Below are 15251 nucleotides of genomic sequence, written 5' to 3'. Positions count from 1 at the left end.
GCTGGGTCTAGCAAGTACAATGCTCTGGGAAAGAAACGGTGTATATAAAATCACAGTAAAACACAGGAGAGAGTGGGAAAAAGGGCCTCACTCTCTCCAAGTAAAAAAAATCAAGTCCTCAAAATCCAGCAAAGTTGCTGGGGGTCTCTAAGGTGGAGGGAATTAGCACCTTTTTGAGAATTCTCCCCAACACTTGGCGTAAGCAGGGCTGACCAAATTCCATCCGAGAAGTGTAGGACCCACTTCCAGGGCGGCTTTTTCGATGCTGACATAATGGCTCCAGAAACCATTGTTCATTTAAGTGCTAAAGAAATAAAGATAAGCATGGAGGAGATCGCCTGGATTCTAAAATCCCTTCCCTCCAGTAAAGCTGCCTGTCTTGACGACATACACTTGGCTATTATCAAGGGCTGTTCAGAATGGTGGCTTCCAATTTTGTACAAGCTCTTTAATGCAGTACACTCTTCTAGAGTTTTCCCCCACTCATGGGTGCAGAGCATTGTGGTCCCCATATTTAGGAAAGGGGACTATAATGACCCCAACTGCTACAGACCAATTTTGATATAGCAGGTAAAGTATTTCCTAAATGCCGAGTACTTAGAATGGGCTACCTGTAGAATCCTGCAGAACTTTTGACTTTGTCAGCGACTGCCTTTGCTGCCATACCAATGAAAACAATCAAGTCAGCACCTACTTGACAATGTTGAAAGTTCGCTCCTCGTAGTGAAACTTGGGCAACGGGTATCCTTTGGCATGTGCCTGCTTCAAGATCTCAATGTTTTTCTTACAGTCCGCGCCCATCTTCTCGAATCTAAGCAGAGAGCAGAGTGAAAGGTGATCTAGCAACCTTCGTGGCTTAAGTGACCAAACAAACGTGTGCACAGATACATCCTGATGAAGGTAAAGGATCCACTGCAATTGCCAACTAAGAAGGAGATGAACAGGGAGAGGACAACAGAGCTGCAAGTAGGAAAGCAAAGTCAGAAGGGATCAAACATGGGAAAGGGGAGGGTCCAGAGAGAAACAGGGAGAGCGAAATACAGACTGTGTGCTGTGCACATAAACATACCTGCTTGTTTCTGCAATGTTCCCCAGGTGAGTAAATTGCTTGGAGTAGGACATGCACATCTGGAAGAGACAAGAAGAATGGTGAGAAGGAACGGTTGCATGTCATTTATTTGTGCAATGTTTTTTCGCAGGGTTTTTTTACCGCAAATTTGTTATCGCAAAAACCCATCACATTTTTTTAAAATTATATTTGGAGGGGTGCCCCCCCCCCATTCCCTTCAATTTGTTATCTACCCCCAAACACCCACACCCCATATATAGCATTTTCTATCCCTCCCCACCCCCAAAATTCAGTGTGTTTTTTAATAAAATAAATTAGCGGTTAAAAAACACCCCTGCCAAAAAACATTCCGCGATAAAAGCACGTTGTACCGAACGGACAGCCCGAGACCCAATTAAGAAGCCACCCGTTCTGTGGGCTGGAGGAGAACCAAATGAGCAAGATGGGATGTAACAGGTGTGGGGGCAGGGAGATACAAGCTGAACAGGAAGAGGCTATGAGGGAAAACAGGGCGGGGCGAGAAGGAGCCACACCCCATAGAGATGTGGCATGAACTAATTTACTTGCTCAATGTGAGTCCTCGGTTCAATGGACCGATCTACCTCATGCTGCTGCTTCAGTAACTCCATCAGCTCGGTGTACTGCGCTGCGGTTTTGGCTGGAACATTACTTCCACGGTTCTGCACGAGTGTAAAGTCCTCTTCATTTACAGGGGCCTGAGGAACCTAAACCCCACAAGAAGAGAGCGCAAGCATAGAATGTCAGCCAGCATTGAAACATAACTCACTGAGATGCAGACCCTCCTTCACATTGATCGCTTCAGCCTTCCCACTGGAGCGGAGCAAAACACATCCCCTTCCATCACCCTACAGTTGGGGAACACAGACCTTCAGCACTCACCAACACAATGGAAGTCTTTGCTCTCCTTACCCCATGCAACACATTGGGATAGGTGGAAAGGAGGGAGCAGGGTGGGAAACGATGGGCATCCTCATGCCAGCCAACCAGTAGTTGGAATTTATTTTGCAACCCCATCTAACCAAATTTAAGGAAGCTTTATCAGAAGTTGTAGTTCAGCCTCTATTTACCTTCTTTTGGTTGCATGTGTAGGGAAATAATGTTGGGTAAAATTTTAACTTTAGAGCTAAATCTACATCACTTGTGAGAACCCCAGAACATTTTGCTGGCCTGGTAAATTATTATTCCCTACACCTCAGTGAGTGGGAGCCTTTTTTCACACTCACAGATCCTTTTACTTTTTGTATGGGTGTCATTTGTAAGACTCTCCATAGTATCCTTTTAATTTGATCCTCTGATAACTTTTGGTATATACCTTTTTATTCTAACAGGGTTGCTCTATGTGCTCCCCTTTACGTTCTCTGACTAACCTTGCGAGAACTACAGTTCCCAGGGGTAAAAAGGTTATTTCTATCCCCTCTACATTTTGTTAGGTGAAACCAGCACACCCCAACTTATGTGTAGTGCTGGGTAGATACAATGTATTCCCTTTCACACTAAAATTATTAATTCTGTTACATAGACAAGCTTACCTTAAATTACTGGTGGCAGTGAACCTTTTGACAAATTCGGTGCACCTTTACCTGACTGTTTTCACAGCTGCAGTAAAGGCACCCATGGGTGCTCATTTTACCAAAATGGCCCCAGTCTTCTTTTTGTTGACATTTTCGCACTTCTCGTCTCTTCTTGGTCTTTCCCCTGCCCTTCAGCAGGAGACCTTGGTCAAGCCCGCCCAGGCTGCAGAGTGTCTGTGAATGCAGGACGCGAGGGAGGAGTCCAAAACTCTGCAGTCCTTTGTCTTCCAGCCTGCCTGTGAGAATACAGTTCAAAGGCTGGCTGTCCTGAAAGGGCTGCCAACCCCCAAATTTGAATGGTGCAGGTTTTTTGATTGGCTGGGTTACTGCATAAAACGTCTGACCCTGGAAGCTCAAGAGGTAGTCTACCACTGGAACTGAAACTGAAGAGGAAGATGAAGAAACAACAGCCGTAGCCATTTCCAGTGACCGTAGAGCCTGCTGCGTTACCAGAGCCTGCTGTAACCCTTCCCTTCCAATCAAACTGTGATCCCGAAAAGGCCAGCACCGACCCAGAGCCTGGTGAAAACCACTGGACTCAAGAAGACCTGCATTTTGAGCCATAGCACGCTGTGCTGCGACCTTGCGAGGCGCCAATACCCCAATACCGTGGGTATGCATGGTCTTTCAAATTCCGAATCGAGCTGAAACTTTGCTGCCATCCTGCTGGACCTCCAAGGACATGAATAGAGTCCGAAAAGTCCCCTCACCAGAGTGCTGGACCTTGCAAGTGAGGAGAATACAATCAGCGATATTCAGTCATCTTCTGGCTCCTGAAAAGGGTGCCAAAACCACAAAGCCGCATCCATTCATGAAGAAACTCTTGCCAGGAGCCCTCCCAGTTGATCCCTGCTGCAACTCTTCTTCCGCGTGGAGGTACAGTGTTGGCTGGAGTATTTACCTACCTTAAGCCTTTGTGATTTCTGTAAAGCTTTGGGGCGTTTCTGTTGATTGGGAGTTCTCTGATCTAGTTCACCCAGGCCCACTGCTAGAATCCACCTAAGGTGTCTTCTCAGAAGTCCCTGGACCCTAACTACTACTTACTTGTTTTGCACAGTCTTCCTGAGGCACTCTCACTTTTCCTGCAACTAAGCCCCATCATCTCATCCTGCCTGCAGCTGGCCCCCAGACCACTAGGCTTCCTCTTATGCCTCTGAGAGAGCTCATGCAATAGACTAGTGAAGGGCTGGATAAGAAAAGGATTTTGCCTTGAAAGGTATAACAAGAGTTTAAAAGGTACTTACTTGTGAAAGAGTTGGTTGGTAACTGACCCTCAGAGTGAGCAGTTACACAAGTTCTTACCTTGAATGTGTTCTGCCATTCTGAAAAGTATATGTAAGAATATTTTACTCACCTGTGAATGGGTTATGCCTATTCCCAAAAGTAATGCTGTTGGATTCACTTAACTTGCATTTCAGAATACTAGTGTACACGTTTACCAACTGGGTCTTGTAAGGAACTCATGGTGGCAACAGTAAAGACAGACAAGTGATCACAGTTAAAGGGTGTTTATTAAACTGTAAATGCAGGTTGGAAAAACGCCTAACCTAAACCTGAATTATTATTATTATTATTATTATTTCTTTTTTAATCTAAGATAGGAGCAAGCTTTGACCATCAAATGAAAAATAAGGCAGTCCTTGTGGCATATTGTCAAAGTAAAAGGCCTATACCAAAAAAAAATAATTGCCAAATCCTTACAACTAATTACAGAAAGAGTGCGGGATAGGGTTTTCAATAAAGAAAGAAGTGTTCACAATAATAAGTCTGGTTGTGATTGCCAGGGGTCTCACTTCCCTACGTTTTGAGCAAGGGACAAAGTGGTTCTCCTGAGCACAGCACACACTCGAGACTTCCCATCACAAGTCGACAGTTCCGTACCAGCCATTAGGTTCTTTGATGGTTAAGTTGCTTTTCAATAAAAGTCTCTTGCTTTCGAGGGCCTCATGCCAGGGGGCTGGATTACCTTCAGCCATTTCGGGCTGCTGCGGTGAAAATAAAAGTTGAGTGTTCACCTTTCTCCCCCTCAATCTCCGGCTGTATTTCAGGCCAGAGATCGAGGAAGGTGTCGTTGGAAAGAAGAGATTCTCCCCTTTTCCAATGACACCCTGTGTGACAGCATTGCTGTCCGCGGATCGGGCGCAGGGCGCTCGATGCGTGGACTGCAATGCCTACTAGACACCAGGGAAACGTTTGTGACGTTGGGGGGGAAGCTGCTTACAGTAAGCAGCCCTCTCCCACCCCAGCCCCCAAAGCATGGGGGCCCATATATAAAGACCCCTGGGGGCAGACAGGTGACCATCTGCCCCAGGGGTGGGGGCATAAAAAAAAAAATTATAAAAAACTAATCGGAAAAAAATACGTGAAGGGAAGGGGATTTTGGGGGCCCTAGCCACCAGGGATTTTTTCGTAAAGGGTGTCCTTGGAAAGGGGAGATTCACCCCTTTCCAAGGACACCCTGTGTGACAGCTTTGCTGCCGCGGATCGGGTGCAGGGTGCCCATTGCACGGGCAGCAATGGCCACTAGACACCAGGGATGTCTTTGAATGCTGGGGGGAAGGGGGGGCTGCTTACAGTAAGCATCCCTGGCCCCCACCCAGCCCCCAAAGTATGGGGGCACACATGTGTACAACCCTAGGGGCAGATGGCTGTTCATCTGCCCCCAGGGAAGGGGGCAACAAAAAAAACACAACAACAAAAGGGAATTTTGGGTGGGATTGGGGGGGCACTAGCCACCAGGGATATATTTTACAGAAAAGGGGGGTGACCCTCTCCCCCTCACCCCAAGGGGAAATGGGGGCACCCCTTGTAGCCCTGCCTGGGGGCAGATATCTGCTCCTAGGAAGGGGCATCTGACCCCAGGGAGGGCTGAATGAGATGCCGCCCTCTTAACTGCCCCCAGGGAGGGCTGAATGAGATGCCCCCCCCTGCATTTGGTGTTGGGGGATAGAGGGTCAACCCCCATTACATTAGATAATTACCTGGCGGTTTAGGGTGCCCCTCAGCCCACCCTAAAGTGTAGTGTACCTTTTCCATTTTTTTTCTTCGTTTACAAAACTTGCCTTGGCGCAGAGGGGCACATTGGTGTGCCAATCTGGCGACGGGGTGCCCAAACCTTACTGTCCCACCCACTGGGGGGCCTGCACCACTATTTTTGGGGGCCCTATCCCACCCACCCCAAATGGAGGGTGGTGTATCTCACGCAGCCGTTTGTAGGAGGCCCAGGGAGGCCTGCATGAGCTGCCCCCACCACCCATTTGGGGTGAGGATGGAGAGGGCCTCTAAACCTCTAAAAATGGTGGAACAGGCCCCCCAGTGGGTGGGACAGTAAGGTTTGGGCACCCCAGGGCCATATTGGCACATCAATGTGCCTCTCTGCACCAAGGGGAGTTGGGTTACCAAAGGAAAAAAGTGAAAACGGTGGAACACTTTTTAGGGGGGCTGCGGGGCACCCCAAAGGGTCGGGAAATGTTCTAATGGGATGGGGCGTTGACCCCCCACACCTGCAATGGAGTGGGTGCCATGTCATGCAACCCTCCCTGGGACCAGATATCTGCTCCTAGGAACGGACGTCTGAGCCCAGGTGTTAGGGTACCCAATCAGCCAGTCCCGAGTTTACCTGTTCTTCAACAACCACGCATCGCTGATACCCGAAGTTCCAGATTTATGAGGGGTGCTGCATTACATAGACCCTTTGTTCCTTTGGCACACCGGGTTTTTCTCACGTCTAAGACCCGTCTCGTAGAGGGTCTGCGGTTGCCTTAGAGACTGGGTCGTTTCAGGAGCCGTACTGGTCATGTACGACGTAAGGGCAGTTCACGTGACGTTGGGCTCATAAGCCGCGAGGAGAATCGAAGCTTCCGATTTGAGGTAGTACGTTGTGAATCCTTGATCTTACTTTTCCTTGCCATTACAAATCTTGCCTGTCTAAAGGATTGTTATTGCCTCATCCTTTGTTTTGGTTATCAACTTCTTGGTGTTTCGACCTCTGGCTACATACCCTGGATTGTTTCTGCCTAGTCCTTTGTACCTTGTTCCTTGTCTGTTGCCAAACCCTGCTTACGCTATCTACCTACTCTCAATGCTTTGGGACTCAGGATTACGGCCCACGGATACATATAGCACCAAACGTACCGTGCCGTTTTCCTGTTACATTGGCGCCGCGCATTGGATTTTGTTTACTCAAAAGAATCAGTGCTCTTCGACCGCCCAGAACATCGTGCATCTATCTACTGGACGACAGTGCCACACAACGGACGAACGTGGAAGGAACAACTTATCGACAAGTTCTGGTCCCGGATTCTGTCTCCCTAAGGCGTCCTCGTTCCGTCGGGTCTGGTGGTTCTGTGTATGGACTTGAGACTTACCACCTCAGGAAAAGGCGTCCGCGTGCCGTCGGGTCCGGTGGTTCCAGGGGACTAGAGACTCACCACCTCAGTCTTGCGTCCTTGTTCCGTCGGGTGGTCTTTCTCCCTCCGAGACCAGAATTGCTTACAGCCCATCTCCTATTCCTCCACTTTGGTAAGCCTGCTTATTTCTTTGTTTTGTTGTTGTTGGCATGCGTTTCTCCCGTGGGCTTTCAGAGTGTCTCAAGGGGACTGTTTTCTAGAACTAAGTTTCTAAAGGAAACACTGAGTGTCTCTTGTTTTTAATCTCCTGCTTGGTTTCAGTGTAGTCTTTTAGGCCTTGTTTGGAGTATAGCTATACCTGTGAATCATTTCTGAGATATACCTTTGTCTTTAAGGTACTGCCCTGTTGAGAGTTGCAAATCTTCCGGTGACAGAGTCCACAAGTTCGGGTCAGCGACTGATCTCCTTTTTCTCGGAGTAATACTCCTATTAGTGGTTTGTTTGTACCTACCCCAAGGGAATATTGTTTTGAGGAATTCTACGGCTACACTACGGGGTCAAGACCGTGAGATTCCTAATAGAATCAGAAGCCGCTTACTATGGAGATCAGTGAGAATTTGGCTGAAATCATGCAATTGGTAGCAGACTTGAGGAATGACATGGCTGCCGCGCACAACGCGATGCAACGTCGCATGGATGAATAGCAGGCAGCTATTCCGGTGGCTCCTACTACTGTACCCCCGACACCTGGACCCTCGACTTCGGTTCTGCCGTCTGGGAGTCATACGCAGAATCCAGTATATCTCACGGCCCAATTTCCTCTTGCCCCTCCAGAAAGGGTCATGGGGGACTCAAGTGTTCCGAACCTTCGTGAACCAGTGCCGCTTGCACTTTTTGTGTCGGCCTAATTCGTTCCCAGACTCTACCACTAAAGCTGCCTTTGTCCTCTCTCACTTAGGAGGAACTGCGGCAGCTTGGGCTAATCCTCTATTGGAAGAGGGCAGTCATATGTTGTATGACTGTGATGCGCTTCTTGAGGCGAGGAGTCGTGTTTTTGACACTAGGTATAAGACGCAAGCCACAGACTTGGAATTGTTGAATCTCGCACAGGGGGATTCGATGCTCTTTTCTTACCTGGCTCGGTTCAATCAATTAGCAGCCAAAACTAACTAGCCAGAAGAGAAGAAAACATCCCAGTTTTACAAAAGTTTGTCTGACCCTTTAAAGGACATACTGGCCACTGTTCCCGTGTTACCTACAGCATTTCCGGATCTCCTAGATATGGTGTTACAAATAGACGCCAGACGTTCAGAACGTAAAGGGGAACGTAAAACCCAAATCCTCATATCAATACCAGTGGCATCATCCAGTGGCAGTGAACCAATGCAGATAGGGACTGTTTGGGGGCCTCTTACTGCAGAAGAACGGGAACGACGCAGGAGGGACAATTTATGTTTTTACTGTGGGGCCTCTGATCATTTATTACGTCAGTGCACCCGTAAACCCAAGAAACAGGGAACCTTGAAAGCCCGGCAGTAGATGGGGTCTTATTGCCGCACTCGAAGCTTCAGGACCCCACCATCACAACTATGTTCTCTATCCAGACCCGATTGGCTATTTCGGATGGTTCTTCATGGCAGATCAAGGCCGTTCTCGACTCTGGTGCTACTGGCAACTACATTGATTCTGACTATGTCAATGGTTTAAAGATTCCATTGGTGAACAAAAGTAAACCTGAATTAGTAAATGCTGTCGATGGTACCACTCTTCTATCTGGTTGGGTTACTGAGCAGACCGTTTCTTTAACCATGACCATTGGTACCGGACATGTGGAATGCATCTCTTTCGATGTCATTACTGTCCGTCAGTTTCAGCTTATTTTGGGTCTCCCATGGTTGAGATTACATAATCCTTGCATTGATTGGAAGTCTGGCGAAGTAGATTTCGTCTCTTCTTACTGTGAAGGTTCCTGTTTTTCTTCTGGTTCTGGTCTTTCTAACCCTTGTTGACCGTTACTGCTGATTGCTCCCACTGTAGGGGCGGTAGCTAAGGTTTTACTCCCTGAAGTTTATGCACCTTTTCGAGATGTTTTCGATCATAAGGGGGCGGACATTTTGCCACCACACAGGCCTTATGATTGTCCGATTGGCCTTGTACCAGGGGCTAAGTTACCAAGTGGTAGAGTGTACTCAACAGTCAAGGAGGACGCTCTCTTAAAGGAATACATTGATAACTCACTTAAGACAGGTTTCATAAGACCCTCACGTTCACCAGCTGCCTCTCCAATATTCGTGCCCAAAAAGGAGGGAGATTTGAGATCTTGTATAGATTATCGGGAACTGAACGCCATCACGATAAGAAACCAGTATCCTATGCCACTCATCTCAGTATTATTGGATCAATTGGGTTCTTCGGAGGTGTTCACCAAATTAGATCTCAGGGGTACCTATAACCTGGTGAGGATTCGTCAAGGGGACGAGTGAAAAACCGCTTTTAAAACATGGTACGGTTTATATGAGTATTGTGTGATGCCATTCGGGCTTTGTAATGCCCCTGCCACCTTCCAGCACTTAATTAATGACATATTCAAGGAAATGCTGGATGTGTTTGTGGCTATTTACCTAGACAATATCCTCATATACTCGCCTGACCTTGCAACCCATGTTCAACATGTTTCTGCTGTTCTGCAGAAATTGAGGGACCATTGTCTGTATGCCAAGTTGGAAAAGTGTGTTTTTCATGTCACCTCAGTGGAATTCTTAGGATACATCATTACTAACCGAGGGATTCACATGAGTCGGTCGAAGGTAGAAGCGGTGCTATCCTGGCCGGTGCCAAAGGATTTGAAATCCCTACAGTCATTTTTGGGATTTTCCAATTTTTACCGCCGTTTTATTCGCTCCTTCTCCACGATTGTGGCCCCCTTAACTGCTTTGACCAGTTGCAAGTCTCGTTTTGTATGAAATCCGGAAGCTCAAGTTGCTTTCGATCTCCTAAAAGAGGCTTTCACTACCGCTCCTGTATTGCTACATCCTGACCCTACATTACCATTCATTGTAGAGGCGGATGCATCAGAAGTCGCGGTTGGAGCCATCCTGTCCCAGGCCTGTCGAGTCACTGGCGATCATCATCCAGTGGCTTTTCATTTACAGAAACTGAACTCATACGAAAAGAACTACACGGTCACGGAAAAAGAGCTTTTGGCAGTCCGTGATGCGTTCCTTGTATGAAGACACCATCTCCTTGGCACTTCTTCACCTATACAGGTGTTCACGGACCATAGGAATCTTGTGGCGTTGCGTTCGGTAAAATGTAACACTGCCAGGCATGCCTGCTGGCACGAGTTCTTTTCGTCTTACAATTTTGTGGTCACGTCAAATAAAAAATACAATACAATACGTATCGTCCAGGTTCCCAACATCATAATGCTGATGCGCTATCTCGTATGCATGGTAAGTAGTGTGTGGTTGTGTGCTACAACCTTCTATGAGGACCAGTTTGGAGAATTGGTTCAATCCGGTCCCATAGAGATCTAGAAATACAATATTGATATTGTACAGGGTCTCCCATATGTTCAAGGACGAGTGTTTGTATCGGATGAGAACACTAGAACCACTGCCTTGAATTGGTGTCATGATTCTAAAATGGCAGCCCATCCCAGAATACGAAATACCATGGATCTTTTGACAAGGTGGTGTTGGTGGCCTTCTATGCATAACTACGTCAAGGACTATGTTTCTTCTTGCGCCATATGTGCCCAGAGCAAGAGTCTTCGTTCTAGGCCAATGGGTTTGTTACAACCTCTTCCGGTCCCAGATTCGCCTTGGACAATGATTTCCATGGACTTTGTTGTGGAGCTACCGCCTGTACGGGGTTATGACACGTTATGGGTTGTCATTGATTACTTCACAAAGCAGGCTCGTTTTATTCCTTGCTAGGGACTGCCATCCGCTCCAACTCTGGCCACCCTATTTATGCAAAACATTTTTTGTTTCTTTGGGTTGCCTACCATCATTGTATCTGACAGGGGGCCGCAGTTCACCTCCACGTTTTGGAAAGCAATCACCTCTGCCTTAGGTATTGAAGACAGACTTTCCTCCGAGTATCATCCGCAGACGGATGGGCAAACGGAGCGGCTCAACTCCACCATGGAGCAGTATTTACGTTGCCTCATTCTGCAGTATCAAGATGACTGGCTTTCAGTCCTGGGAATGGCAGAATTTGCATACAATAATTCCCTACATACCGCTACTAAGGTTTCTCCATTCTTTGCATGTTTGGTTTTCATCCACGCACCATCCCCCTATCTTTAGCTCCTCCTGTGTCTGTGCCTGCGGCTTCCGTATGTATGCGCAATTTGGCCAAGCTACGGAATGATGTCAAACAGCATTTATCTGAGGCCCGTTCTGCGGCTAAAGAGACAGTTGATCGGCACCGATCATTGGCACCTTGTTATCAGGTGGGTTCTTTGGTTTGGCTTTCCACAAAGAATCTAAGGATGTCTGGGAGGAAGGCCCCTCAGCCTAGATTTGTGGGTCCTTACAGGGTGGTGGAAGTTGTGAACCCGGTAGTGGTTCGTCTATCTTTACCTGATCGTTGGAAGATTCATCCGGTATTCCATGTCTCTTTAATTAAGCCTTGCCCGGCCTTCACAAGATTGCAGTCTCGTCCGTTTCCGGTTTCAGTTCAGGGCTCGGATGAGTACGAGGTTCATCGGATCTTGGATACCCGTGTGTCTCAGGGCGTACGTCAATATCTTATTCACTGGAAGGGTTACGGGTCAGAGGATCGAACATGGGAACCTGTTGGGAATGTCCATGCTCCTAAGCTAGTTTCTCGTTTCTGGGCCTCCCGGGGAGTGGGGCGCTCTTTGGGAAAGGGATCTGTTAGGGTACGCAATCAGCCAGTACCGAGTTTACCTGGTCTTCAACAACCACGCATCTCTGATACCCGAAGTTCCAGATTTATGAGGGGTGCTGCATTACATAGACCCCTTGTTCCTTTGGTACACTGGGTTTTTCTCACAGCTAAGACCCGTCTCGCAGAGCGTCTGCAGTTCCCTTCGAGACTGGGTCGTTTCAGGAGCCGTACTGGTCATGTGCGACGTAAGGGCAGTTCACGTGACGTTGGGCTCATAAGCCGCGAGGAGAATCGAAGCTTCTGATTTGAAGTAGTACGTTGTGAATTCTTGATCTTAGTTTTCCATGCCATTACGAATCTTGCCTGTCTAACGGATTGTTATTGCCTCATCCTCTGTTTTGGTTATCGACTTCTTGGTATTTCGACCTCTGGCTATGTTCCCTGGATTGTTTCTGCCTAGTCCTTTGTACCTTGTTCCTTGTCTGTTGCCAAACCCTGCTTACGTTATCTACCTACTCTCAATACTTTGGGACTCAGGATTACGGCCCACGGATACATATAGCACCAAACGTACCGTGTCGTTTTCCTGTTACATTGGCGCCGCGCATTGGATTTTGTTTACTCAAAGGAATCAGCGCTCTTCGACCGCCAGGAACATCGTGCATCTATCTACTGGACGACCGTGCCACACAACGGACAAACGTGGAAGGAACAACTTATCAACAAGTTCTGGTTTCGGATTCTGTCTCCCTAAGGCGTCCTTGTTCTGTCGGGTCCGGTGGTTCTGTTTATGGACTTGAGACTTACCACCTCAGGAAAAGGCGTCCGCGTGCCGTCGGGTCCGGTGGTTCCAGGGGACTAGAGACTCGCCACCTCAGTCTTGCATCCTCGTTCCGTCGGGTGGACTTTCTCCCTCCGAGACCAGAATTGCTTACAGCCCCATCTCCTATTCCTCCACTTTGGTAAGCCTGCTTATTTCTTTGTTTTGTTGTTGTTGGCATGCGTTTCTCCCGTGGGCTTTCAGAGTGTCTCAAGGGGACTGTTTTCTAGAACTAAGTTTCTAAACGAAACACTCAGTGTCTCTTGTTTTTAATCTCCTGCTTGGTTTCAGTGTAGTCTTTTAGGCCTTGTTTGGAGTATATCTATACCTGTGAATCGTTTCTGAGATATACCTTTGTCTTTAAGGTACTGCCCTGTTGAGAGTTGCAAATCTTCCGGTGACAGAGTCCACAAGTTCGGGTAAGCGACTGATCTCCTTTTTCTCGGAGTAATACTCCTATTGGTGGTTTGTTTGTACCTACCCCAAGGGAATATTGTTTTGAGGAATTCTACGGCTACACTACGGGGCCAAGACCGTGGGATTCCTAATAGAATCAGAAGCCGCTTACTATGGAGATCAGTGAATTTGGCTGGAATCATGCAATTGGTAGCAGACTTGAGGAATGACATAGCTGCCGCGCATAACGCGACGCAACGTTGCATGGATGAATTGCAGGCAGCTATTCCGGTGGCTCCTACTACTGTACCCCCGACACCTGGACCCTCGACTTCGGGTCTGCCGTCTGGGAGTCATACGTCTCAGAAATCTGCTCTGGTGTCTCCTTCCAGCTGTCAGATGGTAGGTTTCAGCAGCCTTGCTGTCTCTTGTCGGTCTTCCCCCTTTTTGGTCTGTGTGTCCTAGTGCAGTCCGCCTTATATAGCAGTGATAACACCACCAATTTTACAATCTTGGGGAGGTACCCTGCAAGAATCCCTGTCACTAGGATTGGACAGTTACCCTTCTCTCTCGGCCCAAACCCAGCCTCCAAGTCAGGATTGGTTTAGGGGTCGGGAGCAACATATGGCAATTCCCATTTGTCATCGCCCTTTGTTCTCCTTTCAACATTTTGGCAAAAACAAGTTATGTATCACAACTTCATAATTTTACTATCAACTGCCAGACTAAACATTTTCTGTTTCCGCTAATCATGGGAATAAGATAAGCTGACCAGCACATCTGTATCATGTAGCAGAGCCATATGGCACCTTTCTGCTGTTTCCATAGAAAGCACAAGAGTTATGAATATGTAAGTTATTAAGTGTATCCCTAATTTAATTTTCTATCCCCTCACCAACTCTCACATTGGAACATGTTCAGATCAGCCAGAAACATCTTAGATAGCCATTACAGTACCCAGAGTCACACGAAGATGAATTTTATATCCCCAAAATCGTATGGAGATTACATAAAGAAAGGTACATAGACGACATCCATCCGCCTTATGGTGGCTGAGAAGGCAGCCTAAATGATAATAGTCCTTTGAAATAAATTGTGAATCTTAATGTGGGACAAATGGTTCTGCCTCCTGCTTCCAGCCATTAGTTTTCAATGGGTCAGCTTGTGCCCACTGTTTTCTTCCAATCTCATTTGTGTTGGAAGCTTGCTCTTTGAAGTGAGTGCCCCCATTTTCACCCATATTAGTCATGCTCCAGCCAAGGGTACCTTTGCTTTCAGAGCCGGCAGGTCTGGAGAACACTGAATTTCGACGCCTTTAACAGGACATTTGGCTGGTCATTAAAGGGGAGATGTGACATCAAGGCTGGAAGTGGGAGATGTCCTTGTGAAGATTTTCCCACAGCCAGCAAAAGGGTCTGCCTTGGCTCTTCAAATGTCACTGGAGTTTTGTGGGTGAAACATAATATACATTGCTCTTTGTCAACCCACACATCATGTTTCGTTTTCCTGAATTTTTCTGTGAACAGTGATATTTTTTTCACTTTTACTTTTTCAAAACGTTTTAATTTGTACACACATGTCCAGGCCGGTTTTGTTTCCAGTGTTTAAAAATCCTATTTTCCATGTGACTGGGATCTTTGATGCCTCCTCCTTTTGTAAATTAAAATGTTGCTTGTCCATTGGTAATGACATGTAGGCCCCTTTTCACATGACTCTAACTTTACTTGAAAAACAAAAACAAACAAATGCCAGTTTTTATTTCAGTGTTTAAAATCGTGTTATTCATGTGAAAGGGACTTCTGTTTGGGGCCTTTAAATGCACCCCACAGTCAACTATACTTCACACCAACGTCAGATCTCCTTATGCCTGACTGCTCAACCGCGTTACCAAGTGAAAGCTTGGTTCGAGCTTTTGTTTTAAACCATTGCAGGTCCACTAAAGTGGACTTCCTAGAATCCTCTCTAGTAGGAGTTGCCAGTAACTGCTAAACCAGGACATTCATGCATACATCTCAAGACTGATCAGACATGGCGAGCCTCAGGGAAGGTTAAACACAGACTTGGGAACATGCTAAAGGAGTTTTACTTAGGCCCATAATATTACTTTGTGATGTTCAAAATAACCTAACCCTAAATAAAAAGGTCACCCTGACACTATCCCAAAG

At 47.0% G+C, this 15251-nt stretch overlaps 1 protein-coding gene across 3 annotated transcripts in view; it reads right to left on the bottom strand.

Annotated features, from left to right (window-relative positions):
- CC2D1A (coiled-coil and C2 domain containing 1A) overlaps positions 1–15251 on the bottom strand; it is a 988624-nt gene that overhangs the window by 469967 nt on the left and 503406 nt on the right. For all 3 annotated transcript variants that reach the window (XM_069604374.1, XM_069604377.1, XM_069604375.1), the window contains 3 exons: positions 1672–1794; positions 1070–1128; positions 695–811 (listed from right to left, as the gene is read on the bottom strand). In XM_069604374.1, coding sequence (XP_069460475.1) covers positions 695–811; positions 1070–1128; positions 1672–1794 — 299 coding nt within the window. The remainder of the gene's footprint in view (positions 1–694; positions 812–1069; positions 1129–1671; positions 1795–15251) is intronic.

The sequence above is a fragment of the Ambystoma mexicanum genome, chromosome 3q, assembly GCF_040938575.1.
Source record: "Ambystoma mexicanum isolate Mex_15411 chromosome 3q, UKY_AmexF1_1, whole genome shotgun sequence".
In the NCBI taxonomy this organism is placed as follows: domain Eukaryota; kingdom Metazoa; phylum Chordata; class Amphibia; order Caudata; family Ambystomatidae; genus Ambystoma; species Ambystoma mexicanum.
This window is presented reverse-complemented; position numbering and strand designations above follow the sequence as displayed.